The following is a 21,426-nucleotide window of genomic DNA, read 5'->3' as shown; positions in this document are numbered from 1 at the left end:
AACCATTTTTAATTAAAGTTGTCCTATAAATAACTTATATTCATTTCCTCTGGATCTCACAAGTCAGTAGAGACCAGGAATGATGAGCTTAGGTCAGGACATCTAGCCAGATGAGGTAAATAGAGAGTGAGTGCTTGAAATAGAGCTTCAGGGATTCAGGACTACTACTTGTTAAGATAAATGCATTTCCCTTCCAGAGAAGGTGGAATTTATTTTAAATAAACACCTAGAAGGTATTTTTCTTCTTTGGTGGTGGTCCCTGCTCATTTTTTAATAAGTAGAGCTAATCATTCCTTGAAATTTACAGTCCAGCGAAAGGAAAAGACAGATATTGAAGACATTTTTCATAGAGCTCAAGTCTTGAGACTGCCCTTGGATGACCAAGGGCACACGGATGCCATCACTTGCTCTTGGCACATACGCTCTTTTAAATCCCATTACTTCTTTGGACCTTGAAAATTGCATTTCTAGTGGAAACCCAGCTCTTAAACCCCCAGTAAGAGAAGTTTTAGATGAAAAAGATGATCTCTTTGGCTCTCTGAGAGCAATAAGAAGGTGGGGGAAAAGTAAAATGAAATCAGGTGAAGGAGGAATTACCCTTGAAAACTCTTGTTGACTGTTATATTTGACTTCGCCAAGTCAGAATGTGAAGACACCGGTGTTATTCTTTTCAGGAAAAGTACCTTTCAGTTTTCCCACAGTTCTCCCACATTACTTATAAAGTGATGTTTCTTAGATCTGAAGTAGCCACAGATTTTTTTCAAAACATCTTTATGTTCTACAGCTGCTGGATGTAACGCATCCAGCATTCTCAGGCATTTGGATCATGACAGGTGTCGAGGAGCTATCTCACCCCAGGTCTGAGTGTCACTCTTGGCTGCCCTTGTGGTTCTCCCCCCATGACACTGTCACAGTACATTGCGACGTCGTCTTCCTCTCTGTGTCCCACTCGACTGTCATGGCAGGATTGTGTCAGTCTTGTTCACTCTTCTGTCTCCCCTGCGTACTTGGCACATGTATGGTGCTCACAAAATATCTGTGGACAGGACAGATGGATATCCAAAAGTATAATTGTTTCTTTTGATGCCAGAGACACCATTATTGCCAGAAATACTGCTTTTACGCAGGGCTTATTCAGTTCCCTGTCCACCAAAAACCTAAATTCTGTTCCCTCTTCCCATGTAGCTATAAGATATGGGCCACATCTCTTAGCCACTTTGTGCCCAAGTTTCTTCATTAGTTAAAAATGGTGGCAAATTAGTGTCTCTTTAGTATATTTCTATTTATTTATAAGTATAAAGTATTACTCTTTCCAGCTCTATTATTCTTTTATTTTCTTGGCTGAAAATCTCATCCATTGTATTTTTAACAGTTGGGTAGGTTGTTTTTTGTGTTTTTTTTAAGTTTTGATTTTACCATGACTATGTTAGTGCGTTTTAAAAGTACCATATAGCATAGAGAATTTGATCCTTTTAAGACAAAGGTGACATTAAAATCGAACAATTAACACTTGTGGAATGGTAACACAGGAAACTTGAGATCCCTAGGAGCTGACAACCCAACTTTGGATTAGCCAGGGTGTTCTTTTTCTGGTTGCCTCTAGGATATGAGGTGTTTATTGACCTCTGTTTCAGAAGATGATTAAGAAAAGTTAAAAGGAAAAACACCTGGGTTAGTTAATTATTTCTCATTTAAAGCTTACTGAAGAGCTCTTGTAGGAAAGGAACTTGAGACTCCTGGCTACTCAGACAGGGCCACCACTCCTCATGGGGCCGCAGGAGCCACTCTAGGACTCCTGAGCTCAAGAGAAGCTGTACTTCCCTTTTTAAAACACCGCTGTCATTGGGTTGTACTTATTAGTTCACTTGTTTTTGAGCTCCTGATAGAGGTATTTTGTTCTCTTCACCTCCCTGTTTTGGTATCTGTCTCCTAGTGATACAGTAATAATGCTAACACTAACTAGTGATCATAACAAGGATATGCCTAACGTGACAAAGGGCTGTGTGCTAAGCATTGTTCTACCTGCTTCACATATTTTGATCCATTTCATACAACAACCCCATGCGACAGGTACTACTGTTATCCTATTTTACAACTGGCCACGTAGAAAAGTGAGGTCACATAGATAGTAAATGGTGGGACTGGCATTCCAATGCACGTAGTCATGCACTGGCAGCCAATGCTTCATCGCTATGCCACACTTTCTGTAGGCCTTGCAGTAAACATGTCCTGAGTGAATGAGTAAATGAGAAGTATGCAGTGGTACTTGGTAGCTATTAATATGATTAGAGTCATGGGACGCCTGGGTGGCTCAGTGGGTTAAAGCCTCTGCGTTCGGCTCAGGTCATGATCCCAGGGTCCTGGGATCGAGTCCCGCGTCGGGCTCTCTGCTCAACAGGGAGCCTGCTTCCCTCTCTCTCTCTCTGCCTGCCTCTCTGCCTACTTGTGATCTCTGTCAAATAAATAAATAAAATCTTTAAAAAAAATATGATTAGAGTCTTAATAATTTGTGTCCTGCCTATCTCTAAACACACATACACAAATTTGTTGGTCCTACAGTGAATGATAGCTTCATAAAGTTTTTCTTCCCTTTAATAGATTGAAAGATTATTTTGAGATTGGGATTTTTATTCTTTAATTTTTCTAAATTAGACTCTGGCAATCGAAAATACATATACTTTTTAGAAACATGGATCTCCATTTTCGCTGGACTGTGGCTTTGTAATTCAAATAGGTGAAATTTGCCAAATTCAAACCACACCTTGTTTCCTAAATGGTACTTAAATGTGTGGATTCAAAGAGATGGCCTTAGGGGCACCTGAGCGGCTTAATTCATTAAGTGTCCAACTCTTGATTTCAGCTCAGGTCATAATCTTGGAGATGTAGGATCAAGCCCTACGTCGTCAAGCTCTGGAATGCAGAGTCTGCTTGAAGATTCTCTCCCCCCAGCAACTCATGTTTACATGCTTGTGCACATGTGCGTTCTCTCTCTCTCTCTCTCAAATAAACAAATAAGTAAATAAAGTTTCAAAGAAATGACAGTGGTCCTTCCACAGAGAGTCAAGTGTCTTTACTTTTCTGGGTCAAATCAAATGGAGGCTCTTTGGCTTATAACACAAGGCTCTGCATTTTTATTCACAAGCCAAAGGGGTCACATCTGAGAAAATTGATGCTGTACATTCCCTTGGTGTGTGTCTGGTTGAATACTTAATAATAGTAAATGTGATAAAATTATGGAAAATGCCTACCTGCAGAGCATATTCAAGGAAAAGTTGCTATGTGCTTTACGCCTGATTATTTCCTTTTACCTGACCTTCCCGGCAGTACCAGGAAACTGTGAAATTGTTTACTCATGAGTAATTGTTAGGACCTGGGTAGCTTTGATTCATTAAGTAGGTTTTACCTTCTATATTGTGAAAGAATGTGTAACCCTGTGAAAAATGTACCTAATAGCTAGTTCAGAATTACTAGTGTGCTAAAGCAAATCTTTAGAAGAAGAGCAGGACAATTAGGAAGATGTGGCAGTTGATCTGGGCCTTGCCACAGTAATAAGAGTTGGAGGTCTGCCTTTGGAGAGACGTATATTCCTATCGGAGGATATGGCTCTGAAATGAAAACACACGTTGACTAAAAGAAGCAGCACACAGTTGGGTGGACTCTAGAACTATTTTGATTAAAGAAAGGTCAAGGCCAGTTCCTCCTGTAATCAGCATCAGTCTCCTTCTTTCCTCAAAAACCTCCCCCAAATAAACCATGCAGAGTATGTAAAGAGAGCGTTAGCTCTGCCAAGTGCAGCTGTTAGATGGATGTCCCAGGCCTCCTTGGCTCCCAGTCAGATTATCACCTCTCAAGATATTCCTCTGTGGATGTGTCTGTCACTCATTTTCACACAGAGTTACTGGGGTGGAGAGCATCCCAGTCAAACAACTATTCGAGGCTTTTTCCAATAGCAGGGCAAATCCTTCTAGATGTCCCTTCTTAGTAAACATCTGCTTGTTTGCCCTAAAGGAACTAAAAAGGAATGGATATGAACTGTAGGAATTTGTGCCATTGGCACTGACTTTAATTCAAAATATGTAGTGTTTGATCTTGGTGCCTGTTACATAATAGATGCTCAGAAAATTGGTTTCTTATTTTTCCTATTCTATTGTTCAATTTATTGTTGTTGTTGTTGTTGTTTTGAACTTTTTCATTTGTTCTCCTTTGTTCTCTTTTAAAGGAGAGATTTAAGGAGGCTGAGGAGATATACCTGGCTGGAATAAAGAGCTGTCCAGACAGCTCAGACTTACACAACAACTATGGGGTTTTCTTAGTTGATACTGGTGAGTGAAATTAAAGAGAACCTGTTCCATTGAGATGAGATAATACTATCTGTCAAGCAAAATGGCAACCACCCAAATGATGTCTCTTAAGTAACATCACTGGGCTTGACAGGAAACTCACACCGTTGACCATCACATTGTACTGTGGGGCTATCATTTCTCTAAGTCTTCAAGTTCATCTCAGTAAAATCCACCCAGTTTGTATAGCACTCAGAAAAACTCCCCGCATATTAGAATACTTGCTGATTTAATGAGTAGCAGGCTTTTGAGTATCATTTAGACAAGTCCATGAATCTATGATGATGAAACAGTACTCAGCAATGATACACGGCTTGCCTCTGAATCTACTTACCAGCAGATGGAAAATACTTCTTTATGTCTGATTTTAAAAAGGCTCCAGAATTGTTCCATCATTCTTTACTTGATGTAGATTACAGAAACTATATTATTATTATTGATAGACTGCTCTTATGTGACAGGTGCTATATAAAATATACTTACTCCATCTTATTTAATGCAAAACTTTACTGGGCAGGGATTCTGTTTTCTTTATGATTTGTGTCCCATCTACTGTTGGCACGCTATGAATACTTATAAGGAATCAAAAGGTAGTTGAATTTAATACAAAAGCACCGTTCTATTCTCATTGACTATTAGGCTATCTGCCTTGTGTAAAATTATTTTAATTATTTTGTCAGTATGAATGCTCAAAGGGGTTTTTATTTTCTAGTATATCTGAAACTTTTCTGTTTAATAGAACATAAATTTACATTCCAAAACTCCTAGGAAATGCCCCTTATATTTACATGTAAAATTGTTTTGTAGTGCCACCTGCTGGTTTCTTAGCAACACACTAATACATTAGGTGTCCTGAAGATATAAAAACTGGAAGAGACCCCCTGTTGATCTGGTCTTCCCTCTTCCTTCTACCTCAACAACAAACAATGCTACTCCCCTAAAATCCCACTGGCTACCTTGTATATCTTCTTGCCACTTCCTTCATAGTCATGTATTTTGTACTGGTGGAAATTCTCCCTATTACCAGTGACCTGTACATAGATCTACACAGACATAAAATCTTTATGGTGCAGACATCCATTCAAAGAAGGTGCACTTGAGAACGTGTCTGCAGGTCATAAACATTCCATTTCATCTAGAACTTCAGACCGTTGTGCAATTCACTCACTTAGATGTAGTTTCACGAGGAAGCTTCTTTGGGGAATCTTACCAGAGGCTTGATTCTAGTTCTGGTCTTCATCCTCAGTTGCCCTGGGATTTTTGTCAGGTCTCTTAAGTGCCCTTTACACTTTAGTGTCTATAGCTTTAAAGCAATACCTTGATATATTTTTTAATACCTCTTAAGTACCAAGACACAGCTAAAGGGTAGCAAAAGGCATCTAAATAGGGGCACCTGGGTGGCCCAGGAGGTTAAGTAGCCAACTCTTGATTTCGACTCAGGTCATGATCTCAGGATTCTGAGATCAAGCCCCACACTGGACTCCATGCTCAGTGCAGAGTCTGCTTCTCCCTCTCCCTCTGCTCTTCCCCCAGCTCGCATGCTCATGCGCGCACGTGCCTGCTCTCTCTCTCTCTCTCTCTCAAATTAATTAATTAATTAATCTTCTTTTTTAAAAGTCAGCTAAATTGTGTCAAAAATACCTGTAAAGATGGGGTGCCTGGGTGGCTCAGTGGGTTAAAGCCTCTGCCTTCAGTTCAGGTCATGATCCCAGCGTCCTGGGATTGAACCCCGCATAGGGCTCTCTGCTCAGTGGGGAGCCTGCTTCCCCCACTCTCTCTGCCTGCCTCTCTGCCTACTTGTAATCTCTGTCAAATAAATAAATAAAAAATCTTTAAAACAAATGCAAGGGCATTATTACTATTTTTTAAAGTCCCATTACATAAATACCATTTTACAAAAATGTCTGATTTTTAAAAAGATAAAGCAGTGCCCTGATTACTATGTTGTGGTAGAGTAATTGAGACCAATGCTTAGAAATAGTTTCAGGACAGTTTTTTTTTTTTTTTTCTATAATAGCCTATCTATTTTTTCATATAATGAGAAGTAACAGTATCTTGTATAAACAACAGTCACTGATAATCTCAAAACATCATATTAGCTAGGGCAAAGGCCAAAAAACACTTGAGCTAAAATGCTAGACATTAAGAAAAAAGCAGATTTTAGGTTTTATTGCCTTTTTTTTATTATTAATTTCCTTGGAACTGGGAATGAATAGTAAAATGGTCCAAAGCTACACAGTGGCAAGGAGACAAAGCCAAAATGCAAGCTCATTTACAAACTGAATAATTGATGGTATGACTCAGTAATATGAAGAAGAATGATATACATCAGAAGAAAAATTGAAGAGCCTCATGTGTTGTATAATTAAATCTTGCTGTGCTCTCACCAACCACCCCTGGCTACAGGCTCTCCAGAGAAGGCAGTGGCCCATTACCAACAGGCCATCACACTCAGCCCAAGTCATCACGTGGCCATGGTGAATCTGGGGAGGCTCTACAGGTCCTTGGGAGACAACAGTGCCGCTGAAGAATGGTACAAACGGTAAAGTTCCTTTTCTTCACTTTGTAAGTTGCCCAAAGACCTTAGTAGTCACCCTTCCAATTTTTATGTCATTGGAACAGACATGCTCTTAGAATAGTAACCGATTTTGCCAATTCGGGCAATCCAGATTCTCCTCTCCAAAGAGACTAATACTAAATACTAAATGGTATCTTAAGGGATGGCTTAAAGTCCTACTGGTTAGAACAGCTGGTTAGAACCTTGGTCAGAACCAAGGCTGGAATTGTGTTCTGAGGCTGCGGACTGCAGCCCCCGCCACAAATAGTAGTTTCGAAAATGGATATGGGGGGCAGACCGTGCATGCATGGGAACCAGCCTATCACCATCAGTGGGAAAGATCCTTGGAGCTCAGTCTCCATATGGAGAGGTCACAAGAGACATTCTTATAGTTAGAGGGTGGCAAGACTGTTTTAAGAACAGTCTTCTTGATTATAAAAACAGAGACCACGTTGGAGAGTCTCAAACCATGGACCATCCATCCTCCTTAAACCTGCGTTTCGCGCTTTCAGAATGTACCTATGAGAATTTCAGTTCACCTTTCTTAAAACTCAGGGCCCTACAGGTGGCACACAAAGCAGAGCTATTATCACCTTTGGGAGCGCTGTATTATAACACGGGCCGGTATGACGAGGCTCTGCAGATTTACCGGGAAGCCGCGGCACTAGAACCTTCTCAAAGGGAGCTCCGCCTGGCCCTGGTGAGTGCGTAGGCGAAAGAGATGAGCCGGACATGCAGTGTGCCATGCAGGGAGCTGGGTCAGAAGCCCCAGAATTGCAACTAGAGCACTACCATAGATCCATTTTCTGAATACCCATATAGCCAGTATGTGAGCCATTCACCAAAGACGTAGACACCAAAAAAGTTTTTTAAGTTTTTGGTTTACTGAATAGCTCATGTATCCCCTTTCACCCAGCTCTATCCATTTTTAGTGTTTTGATAAATTTGTTTATCATGTATGTATGTGTGTATACATCCACATATGTACATATGTGCATATTTATGTGTGCAGATGCTTAGTATTAATACGTTTAATTTTTTTTGTGAGCCAGAAAAAGTTACAGATCTCATGCCCTTCTTTCTTTTTTTTTTTTTTAAGATTTTATTTATTTGATAGGGAGAGGGAGATGCGGGTCTCAATCCCAGTACCCTGAGGTCATGAACTGAGCCGAAGGCACACGCTTAACCAACTGAGCCACCCCAGCGCCCCACCCTGTCTTTCTAAATACTTCAGCATATAGTCCTAAGAACAAGGGCATTCTCTAACATAGCTAGAGTATGGTTCTCAAATTGAAGAAATTACTAATCAGCAATATTTTTAATTTCAGTTTTTGGAAATGTGCATTTTTGCCACTCTTTTTTAGATCTGCAATAAATCAATCTTGTCATTTTTTTGTAAACATGACATCCTGTTGAAACCATATGAAATCATTTCTTTTGAGATAGTTGAATTTTTTAAAAAGTCAAGTCATTTCGTTGATGTCTTTGGTGTCCCTGCTATCACACACAGTGCATGCATATGCCTTAATAAATAAATAAATAAACAAAATTTTACACCTGTACACTGGGAATTCAGCTCTCTCTCTGAGTTGCAAATAGATGCTAAGCATTTTTTTTCTGGAGTGTCTCTGGAATGCCTGTTTTCAGAAATGCTTTGTTTGATGAGGTGATACCAGTGTCTCCTAAGCCAGTTCAATGTGGTTTTGCAGGCTCAGGTTTTGGCTGTGATGGGTCAGACAAAAGAAGCTGAGAAGATGACCAACCACATTGTGTCAGAAGAGACCGGATGCCTTGAATGCTACCGCCTGTTGTCAGCAATCTACAGCAAGCAGGAGCTCCACGACAAGGTAGGGAGCACACTGGAATTGTTTGGATTCACAGGTAGAAAATGAGGTGTGCCTGAATGATTCTCCAGTCTGCACATTTATGAGGCTGAGCAATCTTGAATGCCATCCATTGGCATATCCTATCTTACGGATGCTTTTCACAGTTACCCCCTAACTCTAATATGTCCCCTTGAAACAATACTTTCTTGGTTCATCCTTGGTCTAAAGATTTTATGTGATAGTATCTCAATTTGTTTTCACCTAACTAGATATAGACTAACATTTGTATGTTTCATCATTTTCTATGTTCCTTCAAATACGTTATTTATAGAATCCTTATAGCAGTCTTTATACAGGTCAGTGACCTTGTATTTCAACTATTATTGTTTATCTCCATTTGAAAAGTTATGTGACTTGAATTTATGGAGCGATTCAGTAAGTACTTATGGAATGCCTGCTATATGCCAGCCTCTGTGGTAGGTACGAGGAATAAAGTAGTATAGGAAAAACAAAAAAAAATCACCTTTGTCCCAATGGAGTTTATAGAAGAAGAAGAAACCAAGATTAAACAAGCAGTCAAAAACAAATGTAGAATTAAAGCTATGCTCAGTAATGTCATGAAGAGTGTCATGGTCCTAACAAGCATGTTATCAGGGACCTGAGTGATCTGAAAGGTTAGGTTCCCTGTGGAGTGATATGAAGGTTAATGCTGAATGATAAATAGGAGTTACTAGATGAAGTGGGGCAGTGAAAAGCATTGCAGGCCAGTTAAAGTATATGCAAAGGCCCTGTGGCAGCAGCAAATGGCAAGTCTGAGGGATGGGCATAAAGGGAGCAGGGCACTGTATAAGATAATGGCCACAGAGTTTGTTGGAGACAACACGCCACAGGGCTCGGGACCAGGGCAAAGGTTTTATTTTTTATCCTTGGAGAAGACTTGGGCTTTTAAGGAGAAGAGCAACATGGTGGAATTTGTGCTTTGAAGGATCCCTAGCTGCAGGGAGTGGGGCAGTGGGTGCTGGGGGCAGAGTGGGTACCAGGGACCTAAGAGGAGGCTGTATTTGGAGTGGTCCAGATGGACAAAGGCAGGGCAAATCACCTGACCCCAGGTCTTGTTTTCTTTCATCTTTATCACTGACTTCCCTGTGGACTGGCCAGGGACATGTCATTGTCACAGTGTAAATGGAAACCCTGGAGTATAGGAAAATTATTTTGTCAGAGCCACATTATTTCTCAGTGAGAACATCAGAGAGAATGAAGAATGTGTTTTGATTGTCATTTACCACACCAGCTAATACTTAAGGACAAAAAGTATAAATATTATCATTTAAGTTAGTTTTTCTTCATCTCATCTACATTCTGTCTTCCTGTTGGCAGGCACTCGATGCTATCGACAAGGCTCTCCAGCTGAAACCAAAGGACCCAAAAGTCGTATCTGAACTTTTTTTCACAAAAGGAAACCAACTTAAGAGAGCAGAATCTTCTGGAATAAAGCTTTTGAGGTATAAACACTTAATCAAATTATGTTATTAAATTAAGAGATTAAAATTAGTACTCAATCTTTACTGAAGCATATATAGTAAAATTTAAGATGACTCGCATGTTTATGGAGTGAATTTTTTGATTGATGGCCATGATGTTACACGTTTAGTTTGTATAATTGACTATTTTTTTAAACTATTTCAGAGATCTGCAGTACCTCTGCATTATTTTCTGAATTAATCGCCTTTAACTTGATGTTTGAAGCAATGCCACATTATTCCCTCAGTTAGTTTCTCACTCTGCCTCTCTCACTCTCTCTGTTGGCCGGCAGTAACCCTCTAGTCCATCTAGACGAGTATCTAAATCGCTTTGGCATTTTCACACATCCCCCCAATTCCTCACAAGATTCCCTCTCATCCACTAACACATAGTCTTCCTCCCTCTGGAAGCCCATCTGGATCTTGCTTTCTCCCAGTGTCCTTGCTTCCTGTGAACTTTTACATATACCATCTCTACAAGTCATTTGAAAGTATCATATATTACATTGTATTGTTAGGCATCTTTTTACTCTCCCTATTCTCTCCTCCTTACCTGACCCCCGCCCCCAATCCTCTGTGCACAGTGCCTGCTCCCCAGTTAGATTGGACTTCTTGTATAAAGGGACTGCTTCCTTCCATGTTCTAAAACATAATGCCTTGTGTCTTAGCGGCATTCAATTATCTACAGCTCTCAAATAAAATTTGTACGTAGTTTGAAATAAAAAAAAGATATTCCAAACAAATAAAAATATTATAGAAATACCAAGCATTTCTGGTAAAGCCACAAGGTAGAATTAATGAAGTCATAAAATTACACTAAATATAACATGAGAAAAGTAAAATTTTAAATGATATTACTGTTTCTGAAAACAGTGAGTGACTTTCAAAATATTTAAGAACAGGTAAAGATATTTGGGAAAAATAACTTGAACATAAACTCTTAAAACAGTGGCATATTTGAAGGGGAAATTGCGTATTTTTCTGTGCCCTGTGAACATTTTTTAAAAAGCTTTATTTATGTATTTTAGAGAGAGAGAGTGCTCAAGCAGGGGGAGGGGCAAAGAGAGAGGGTGAGGAGAAGCAGACAGCCGCCTGAGCACAGAGGCTCAATCACAAGACCCTGAGATCATGACCTGAGCTGAAATCAGGGGTCAGACACCTAATTAACTGAGCTGCCCAGACCCCCTTAGCCTGTGAACATTTTTAATACCGTAAGATGTAAGCATTTTAAAATGACAATTTAATGAATATATAATTTAATTATGAAGTTATCTGGTATCTGTATCTTATACATTGTATTGAAAACAAACGTATTTTCCAGTTGCTTTAACTATAAATCAGATAATCATTTTAAAGGGACTAGATTTGGGTGCTTGGGTGGCTCAGTCAGTTAAGCGTCCAACTCTTGATTTTAGCTCAATTCTTGATCTCAGGGTTGTGAGTTCAGGCCCCACATTGGGCTCCACACTGGGTGTGAAGTCTACTTAAAATCAATCAATCAATCAATCAATTAATAAAGTGGCTAGATCTATGACAGATAGGAATAGGGCTATGAGTAGCATTTTTATTTATGATTTACACATATTAAGTAATTTGATCTTCTCAATAGTCATATAAGAAAGCTATGGTCATTTTCTCCATTTTATAGTTGAATAAACTGAGACTCAGAGGTTATGTAACTTGTTCAAGGTCACAGAGGGTAAGAGATGGAGCTGGGATTTGAATCCAGGTTCTTAATTTCTACCCTACACTCTCATCTCTGTTGATATAAATTAACCTAAGAGACACATTCTTCAGGTTTATTTTACCAGCTCTTTAGAAGTGTAGTTTCTTGTTATTTGCTTGTTTCTCTTAAAACAGGAGGAGGGATGGACCAGATTCTGTTTACTTTATGAAGCTGTTCATCAGTGAAAATAGCAAAGAGCATTAAAATAGACACACAGATACTTAGCTTTGTAATTGAAAGCAACACTCATAGCCATTAGCTTTACTTAAGGTGACCACTCTTAAATTAAGACCCAGTGGTGATATAAAACAACATGCAAAATATTACTAGTATTGGGGCGCCTGGGTGGCTCCATGGGTTAAGCCTCTGCCTTCGGCTCAGGTCATGATCTCAGAGTCCTGGGATTGAGCCCTGCATTGGGCTTTCTGCTCAGCAGAGAGCCTGCTTCTCCCTCTCTTTCTCTGCCTGCCTCTCTGCCTACTTGTGATCTCTCTCTCTCTCTCTCTCTGTCAAATAAATAAATAAAATCTTAAAAAAAAATATTATCAGTATGCCTCACAGATGCTACATTTAATGGGATACACATTTCCAGACCAAAAGAGGTATTTGAGAGAAGTAATTCTCTTGAGACATATGAAGACCTGTGGTTCAAGATAAAGGAAGGCTTTTTAATGATTGAAACTATCGCCTAGGAAGATAGATGTCCTCAAGGAAGGAATGAGCATCCTGTCACCGCAAGGATATCGGTATAGGCTGAATAACCAGGCCAGTGATACTGTGAAAGGGCTGAGCTACATAGGAAAAGATTCTAAAAGATTCTGTGATCATTGAAAAAGTATATTCTTACAAACTCCATTTATAGTGAAAAAATCCAAAAGCGTTTTCTTGCGGGTCAAGGCCAGAGAGAAATGATGCACTATAATAAAATCACCTGGATTCCCTGCGGGCATCCTCAGTCTCTGTGAGCAAATTACACATTTCTGTTTCCTCCACTTCCCAGTCATCAGTTTTGAAACATAATTGAAATAAACGGGAACACCTGTGAGCTAGTAGTGTCTGGTTTCATTGTGTTAACCATTTACATTCTCACACAGGAAGAAAGTGATTTCCACCGTCCTGTAGCATTAAACGTGGGTTCTCCTTTCTCAACCTGAAAATGTTTCTTGTATATTTAGAGCTATAAAGCTGCCGTGGAGCTAAATCCAGATCAAGCACAGGCCTGGATGAACATGGGTGGAATCCAACACATCAAGGTAGGAGAATAATTCTTTTCCAAGGGATCTGGGTTTTTCTTTCCATTTTCTCTTTCTGTCTTCTCTCAAAAGATTGAGAAAATATTGTTAATTCCCTCTTTGAATTATTTAAAGACCAAAAGCCTTATATGTTTAAAAGGGAAATCAGCACAGATTATGTTCACTTTGTTTTATCCAGATATTGAATATCATGAAGTCATTTGAAAACTAAGTCTATACAAATTATATTCCATGCTTTTATTGAAGAACATAAAGAAAACCATGTGTACCTAAGAGAAGTATCATCATACAGCAAATAAAATCTGCCCCTTGTTGGGGCTTCCTGGACCTCATTGTCCTACAGTTTAACTCATGGTCAAGAGTACAGTGTTACTTTAAATATTTATTATTTCCTGTACCTAATGTATCTTTTACTCCCTAATCATTTACTGAAATGCAAGGTTGTTTATTTGTGGGTTTTTTGTTTTTCCAAAAGGAAAAGCTATCTTTGAGTGAATCATCAAAAATGACCCTTGGGAAGGCTGCTGCCTATAAGTAATGAACTCAAAGACTCGCTATCATTCATTCATTCATCCGTTCATTTGACATGTGATGTGCATGTAATGGGCCAGGTACTCTTTCTTCAGGCACTGGGAATAGAACACTAAATAAGTAAGACAGAGCTTTCTGTCTTCATGGAGCTAACATTTACTAAAAGAGACAGGCAATAAATAAACACATCCATACATACATCTATATGTAAAATATATCATAGTGCTATGGAGAAAAAAGAGAATGGGGATAGGAAGTACCATGGAGTAAGGGCTGAAATTTAAAATTAAGGTGGTTAGGGAAGGTCTCACTTTATTTTTTATTTATTTTTTTTAATTATTTTTTTATTTTTTATAAACATATAATGTATTATTAGCCCCAGGGGTACAGGTCTGAATTGCCAGGTTTACACACGTCACAGCACTCACCATAGCCCCTACCCTCCCCAATGTCCATAACCCCACCACCCTCTCCCTACCCCCCTCCCCCCAGCAACCCTCAGTTTGTTTTGTGAAATTAAGAGTCTCTTATGGTTTGTCTCCCTCCCGATCCCATCTTGTTTCATTTATTATTTTCCTACCCCCCCCAAGCCCCCAATGTTGCATCTCCACTTCCTCATATCAGGGAGATTATATGATAGTTGTCTTTCTCCGATTGACTTACTTCACTAAGGATAATACCCTCTAGTTCCATCCACATTGTCGCAAATAGGGAAGGCCTCACTTTAAAAAGTGATTTTGAGGGCTGCCTGGGTGGCTCAGTGGGTTAAGCCTCTGCCTTCAGCTCAGGTCATGATCTCAGGGTCCTGGGATCGAGTCCCGCATCGGGCTCTCTGCTAGGCAGGGAGCCTGCTCCTTTCTCTCTCTCTCTACTTGTGATCTCTCTCTGTCAAATAAATAAAATATTTTTTTTTTTTTAAAGTTATTTTGAGTAGAGACCTGAAGGGGAAAAGCCATGTGGCAAAACAGGGAAAGAACATATGCAAAAGTCCTGAGGTATGAGAGTACCTGCTGTGTTTGAAGAACAGGGAGGAGGCAAGTAAGATGAAATGGTAGAAACTGGAGTCAGAGTTAAGTCACAGGGCAGGATCATGTAGAGCCTTGAAGGGGAATGCAGGGTTTTTGGCTTTTATGCCATGCTGAATGAGTTGGGGTCCTTAGAAGACTCTGAGACTCTTTATATTAATAAAACAGTAATATAGTGATTAGCATTTAAATAAAAGCCCAATAGGATTTACTATTAAGTGGAAACTGGTCACTCTCAGAAACACAACAAAACAGAAAGGTAACTCGTGATTACATAGCTGGAAGGGGATAATGTGACTGAGAGTTGTGCTCTAATAGAGGAATAAACAGGACATTTATCAGAGCAGAATAACCTGAGCTCTGATCTTAATCATCTCCTAGGGTGTCTAGCAATATGAACTTACTTAAGCTTGATCATAAATCACATGGAATAAATTTTGGAAAAAAATACCAGAAAGAAAGGGGACACCTGGGTGGCTCAGTCAGTTGAGCGTCTGCCTTCGGCTCAGGTCGTGATCCCAGGGTCCTGGGATGAAGCCCAGCATCGGGCTCCCCGCTTATGCGGGAAGTCTGCTTCTACTTCTCCCTTCTGATCTCTCTCTCTCTCAGTCAAATAAATAGATAAAATTAAAAATATTTTTAAAAAAATACAAGAAAGAGGGAGGGAGGAAGGAAGGAAGGACGAGGGAGAGATAGAGAGAAAGAAACGTAACTTTAAATATTTAAATAATATATTAAATCGTTATATTTTAAAATAATATGTTCAATATGTTTTTAGATGACATGGGCCTGCATTTAAAGCAGTGGGTTCAGTTGTTAGTTTAAAAAATATAGGGGCGCCTGGGTGGCTCAGTGGGTTAAGCCGCTGGCTTCGGCTCAGGTCATGATCTCAGGGTCCTGGGATCGAGCCCCGCATCGGGCTCTCTGCTCAGCAGGGAGCCTTCTTCCTCCTCTCTCTCTGCCTGCCTCTCTGCCTTCTTGTGATCTCTCTCTGTCAAATAAATAAATAAAATCTTTAAAAAAAAAAAAATATAATAAGTAGGAACACCTGGGTGGCGAAGTTGGTTAAGCAGCTGACTTGTTTGACTCCGGGTTATGAGATCCAGCCCCACATTGGGCTCAGAGCTCAGCATGGAGTCTGCTTGGGATTCTCTTTCCTTCTCCTCCACTCCTCCTGCTCATTCTCTCTCTCCCTCTCTCTCTCACACACACACAAACAAATAAATCTTTTTTTAAAAAGTACAGTAAGTACACTCAAGACTTTTCCAAAAAGTCTGGAAATACAAGGAGAATAGTACGTTCATTGAATTCTCAGATTAACGAGTGAGTCCGTTGCTTTAAATTTAGAGGTACTTCCCCTGAAAAGGTATCTGGAGATTGAAGAAGGATCTATTGAATGTATTATTTTGAAATGTAATGAACACACTGATTAAAAATTAGTTTATGCAGTTTTTCGTCTTTGCAAACATCATGAATTAGGCTGAACAGTATAAAATTGCTATGTTTATAATTGAAAAATCATCTAATATCAGTAAATTCATTATGTTACAATCCAGAATAAGTATATAGACCGGGCACATGGTTTGGATGTGGTCATTTAGATGGTACCATTAGGATGCAAGATTATTATGAGGTCCTGAGGAGAGAGTGGTCATTATCTTTCTCTTTGCACTGCCAGGTAGTGTGTGCTCTTTCCAGGCTTCTCTCCTTCCCTGAGCCCAGGTGAAACTTAGGATACCAAGGGCTGTGGTAAGGTTGCAAGTTGGAATAAGGCTTTGCCAGGTCATGGCATGAAGAGATGAGACGGGAGTTGTCTCTTTCTTATACTGCTTGATAATAAAAGATAATTATAATGAAGCTTCATAAAGGATGAAATGGATGGACCAAAAAGGCTAAAATACATTCTTTATAATCAAAGGGTTCTATCAACTGGACCACACCACAAAGTACTATTTTCAGTATTGCCGAATGTGCATTTTCTTGAGTGGCATCGTACGGAACTCTCCATGGTGTCAGAAGTGTTTTATAGCTGCACTGTCAAAGGCAGCAGCCACTAGCCCATGTGCGTGTTGAGCCCTTGAAATGTGGTTAGTAAAACCGAGCAACTGAATTCTTAATTTACCGTAATTGATGGAAGCTTAAATAGCCATGTGGAGTTAGATAGCACATTTCTAGAAATTAGGTAATTCAGATTCCCTCTCTTAGCATCTCAGAACTGGGGACACTGAATCAAGGGATATAACTTTAAAAAAAACCAAGGCTTCCAGTTTAATCAAGTAAAGAGCAATTTGAGGGAGAGAAGATAACTCTAGGAGTAGATTTTACGTGAAAGGACAAAGAAAGCTGGTAGTCAGAGAAGGAAATGCCAAGGCACCGGGCTGAGGCCTACATTCAGAGAAGACTCTCAGCAGAAAAATTTCAAAGTCGGCTGTAATATAAACATATTTTGAGAGCACTCAGTTGTCTGCACATGTGCGCTAAGCCTAGTAAACATCACAAGATACTTGGAAGATAAATGCTGGAGTTGATGAAAAATAATAACAATTGAATAAAGCAAATCCAGGGTCTCACCGCTTCAGAATTCTGTTTAGCCTCTTATGAGAATCAGGGCTAATCAGAAATGTTTTCTGATTTGTACATGTGTCAGAGCCTAGATTCCCAAAGTTACAATTAACTTTTCTGTCATTTCCACTCTCCTTTTTACCAGTATGACGAGTAAGTACTGTAATAAAGGGATGGTGTTTACTCAACCCTGGATGGTTGTTTAATAATGACAACAATGGTAGCATTGGACTGAGGACTCACTATGTGTCAGCCTGTCTGAGCTCTTAACACGCATTAGCTCTTTTGGAGGATAGTTAAGCGTTCAGTAAATATTAGTTGCTGGTTGCTACATAGAACTCTCAATTAGAGATGCTATTTTAAATTGTGATGGGAATTCAGAGAGTAACTGGTTTTTGTCCACATGGAGCTGTAATGGAGAATAAAATAGAGCAAATTGAAATGCAGGGAAATGAAGAGAACTCTTAACACTCAGAGTTCTGAGACGTGGCAGGACACAGATGTGAAAGAGGGTGAACCAAATAAGGAAGGTAAAATTTAGTAGCAGAAAAGGGCCTGGAAAACAATAATTATGACTAATTTGTCTGGAACCATCTGGAACAGGCACACGTCATTTCCAGTTAGAAAGCCATGGAACAAAGCAGATGGGGGCCAACAGAGGGTGGTGACAGGTATCTTTAGCAGGTCAGGGGTGCTATGCCTTCTTTCCTGCTTTAAGAGGATCCAGCAGGTTCATATCGTCACATACCTTAGGTAAATTTGACTCCATGTTCTTATCAGTTCTTTTCACTTTATAAAAACGTATGTTTACATTAAAGCCCATATTAGGCAAATCTTGCTTCTGTGTTAGTTGGATATTAAAATAACTTCCACCACTAAATAGGTCTAGCAGATTCCAAACTATTTAATCATCACTACTTTTGAATTTTCCCACAAACATCCCTCCCTTTCTCCCTCCCTCCTTCCCCCTCACCCCCCATCTCTAGCCATGGCTCCATTTGATTACTAAGGAATAGTACCAACCCCACGAGAGCCCTATGAAATGATAGCCTCATACCATACATTAGTAGAATTGAAAATCTGTTTTTCTGCCATTTCACCTTACGGTGTAACTCTTATCCTTCACATTCTCCAGCTGGCCTGGTACTTAAAACAAATGGATTCTCCAAAAGCACCAAAAGATAAGGATAAAATTACCCATGCAGACAGGGTTTCCTTCTGAGGACATTCCTGTTAAACTTGGCCAGAAGGTCTGTCTCTTAGTCTCCCCATTCTCCAAGAGCGTTCTGATGGGTCAGACTATAATTGTCGTCTCTCTTTTTCCCCACAGGGAAACTATGTGTCCGCAAGAGCTTATTACAAGAGAGCCTTACAGCTGGTTCCAGACAGCAAACTGCTGCAGGAAAATCTTGCCAAGTTGGATCGCCTAGAGAAACGATTACAAGAAGTTCGAGAAAAGGATCAGACGTAGCTGTGTTTGGCCCAGTCTTGAGGGACAGTGCTGGTGCTTCTGGAAGAGGAAGAAGTGTTGGAGGCCTTCACCTCAGCAGGGGCACAACAGAGAAGCTTTCCGCTCGCTCTGAGTTTGGGGAGGCATGTTTTGGGATGCCCGCTGGTAACCCTGTGCTAAGGGACTTGCATTTCCACGGAAGAAGACAGTAAGCAAGGGCTCCATCTGAGAGGAAGTAAAACAACTACTACACGTTTTGCAGATTTTTGTTGGCTTTAATTCCAGATTTCCCTTCATCTGTTTCTCTGCTTTTCCAACCTAAGAATCTAATTCCATCTCAGTGTAGACTTTTATGTCCCAGATATACAGAGGCTTAAATGCTCTGACGACAGAGCAGCTCTTCCTTGTGAGATGAGATATGTCATAGAGGAGAAAATCTCTGGGATAAACCATCTGGGTAATTCCACCAAGAGGTAGCTCATTTAGTTCTCCAGAACTAGAAATGAGTATCTAATAGTTTTTGTAGAATCTTCTGGAATATTTGGGGGAAAGGGTGTGGTTAAGTGAGCTTTGTCTAATATCCCCCTGAGGATATTGCTAGAGCCCAGTTGAAGAGTGAATTAAATTCCACTCTGATGCAAGCTTTTCCCATTGCCCGATACAACAAAAAGGAGGCTTCTGGGATTGTGTATGGGTATTCTCATCCCTGGGGGAAAATCAAGGATCTTGGTTCCTCTAATTTCTTGGAAATGTTTAAGATTATTTTAATTTTATTACAAGTATTACTAGAGTAGTGATTCTGCTCTAAGATTTCAGAAGTGCTTTTAGAATCATAAATGTTTCTGACTCCACATACATTGTTATTTTGGTGGAGAAAAAAATAGTATATTCTACATGAGAAATATTAAAGATATTAACTAAGAGAAATGCTCTACTTTATTATCTTAACATTCAGTCATCCAGAGATTTATTATTTTTTTGAAAACTATATTTAATCACTGAATGCTATACAATATATCACAAAAATCTTCATAGACTATGAAGAGGATGGAAGAGAAGCTCTATTGATTTGTCTACTGAAATTTAATGAGAATTCTGTGCTTTAGAACATGAGTGATGGAAATCCAGAGTTCTTGGTTCTGTATTTATAATAATGGAGAGTTCTTGGCGAATGCTCAAAAAATTTAGGGGAGAAAAAAGTCTAAATTCATAATTATAAAAATACATATTTATATTTAAAAGACAGAGGCCAGCAAAGTGGAACTTAACAATTTGACATTTGTTTTTAGTGTTATTTATTTTGTAACTTATAAAATATTTAATATATACATATATATATGTGCAAATTTTTTTCTCTGTACATAGTGGTTTTAATAGCAGCTTTCAGAACTGATCATACAGAAATCACAAACCTGAATTACAATGTAAAGTTTTAACAGCCCCTCAAAAAATTTGTATTGATGATTCACTTGCCAAAGCTAAAGAAATTAGGAAGTGGAGTTCAGTGTTTGGGTGGTAATATATTTTGAAAGTGAAGAAGTTGGAACACCTGATTCTAATTTGGTCATCATCATAAATTAAAAAAAAAAAAAAAAAAAGAAGAAGAGGAGGAGGAGGAGGAACTCTGGAGAGTGCTGTTTGCAGGCTAAGCCAGGTGGCCTACAGATGTCATAGCCCAAAGGTGTGTGGATTTCACTTGCTCAGGCCAGGATAGGGTAAAAAGCCTTCTTCTTTTCAACACTGCCCCTGTGTGTTATTTTTTTTGGTCAAGGTAAGTCTAGTTAAAAGAACTTCGCTGTAAAGGGATGATGCAAGGCATATTTTAAATGCAAAGGATTCCAGAATTTGAATCAACATACATGTGTTTGTATGCATCAATAATCCAACAATGTCTATATATTGCCATTGTGATCTTCTGTTTCTAGTAGTCTTTTAACCTTATATGTCATAAATTTGTCCAAGATTTTCTTAAAATATTTTCATTCTCCTCAAAATTATACTTTTATAGTCCTAAGGCCAGGAAATGTACCACAGTGTTCATTTTAAATTATCAGTCCACCCCCAAATTGGGGGGGGTGGTGGAAATGAAGCCCTAGCTAAAAAACAGTATCTGAGACTTAAATCACAACTTTTTAGAATAATCTGTAACCAAGACTCACACCTAAGAAGTTAACAGAAAAGACTAAGTCCCAAATTTTGAAAAGCAATTATGCCTTACTTGAAATGCCGCTAAAGGTATGAGGGTACATTAGTGAGAATGGTTGAAATGGCGGTTATAGCCTAAAAGTTTCTGAGGGAAGGGGTCACATGGCCTTCAGGAGACTTGTTCTACCTTCTTTTGGGTGCTTTTCTCTCTCCCCATGTCTGTCTGTCTCTTGTCTCTCTCTCCCTCCCTCCCTTCTTCTCCCCATGCCCCTTAGCCTCCCTTCATTCTGCCCCCCACCCCACACTGTCGCTCTGGCTCATTCTGTGCACACGCACTGGCATCTCCTTGAATGTGAAAAGTAAGCACCGTTTGTTGGGTCAGATATTTTTATCTGGATTTAATAATGCCACTGAGATGTAGCCAATGAAATAGTTTTCATAGTTAAATGGTGCCTAAAAGAAAATAAATAACATGTTATTTTTCAAAGATA

General features: G+C 39.4%; 1 protein-coding gene across 1 annotated transcript in view; it reads left to right on the top strand.

Moving 5' to 3' along the window:
* TMTC1 (transmembrane O-mannosyltransferase targeting cadherins 1) overlaps window positions 1-21,426 on the top strand; it is a 266,800-nt gene extending 245,374 nt beyond the window's left edge. Inside the window, 9 exon segments of the mRNA XM_047740854.1 lie at window positions 4,220-4,322; window positions 6,747-6,882; window positions 7,453-7,597; window positions 8,607-8,744; window positions 10,101-10,187; window positions 10,189-10,212; window positions 10,214-10,225; window positions 13,145-13,222; window positions 18,671-21,426. Coding sequence (XP_047596810.1) covers window positions 4,220-4,322; window positions 6,747-6,882; window positions 7,453-7,597; window positions 8,607-8,744; window positions 10,101-10,187; window positions 10,189-10,212; window positions 10,214-10,225; window positions 13,145-13,222; window positions 18,671-18,811 — 864 coding nt within the window. The 3' untranslated portion in view covers window positions 18,812-21,426.

The sequence above is a fragment of the Lutra lutra genome, chromosome 8, assembly GCF_902655055.1.
Source record: "Lutra lutra chromosome 8, mLutLut1.2, whole genome shotgun sequence".
Classification (NCBI taxonomy): Eukaryota; Metazoa; Chordata; class Mammalia; order Carnivora; family Mustelidae; genus Lutra; species Lutra lutra.
Note: the sequence above shows the minus strand (reverse complement) of the source record. Positions and strands in the feature narration are given on the sequence as shown.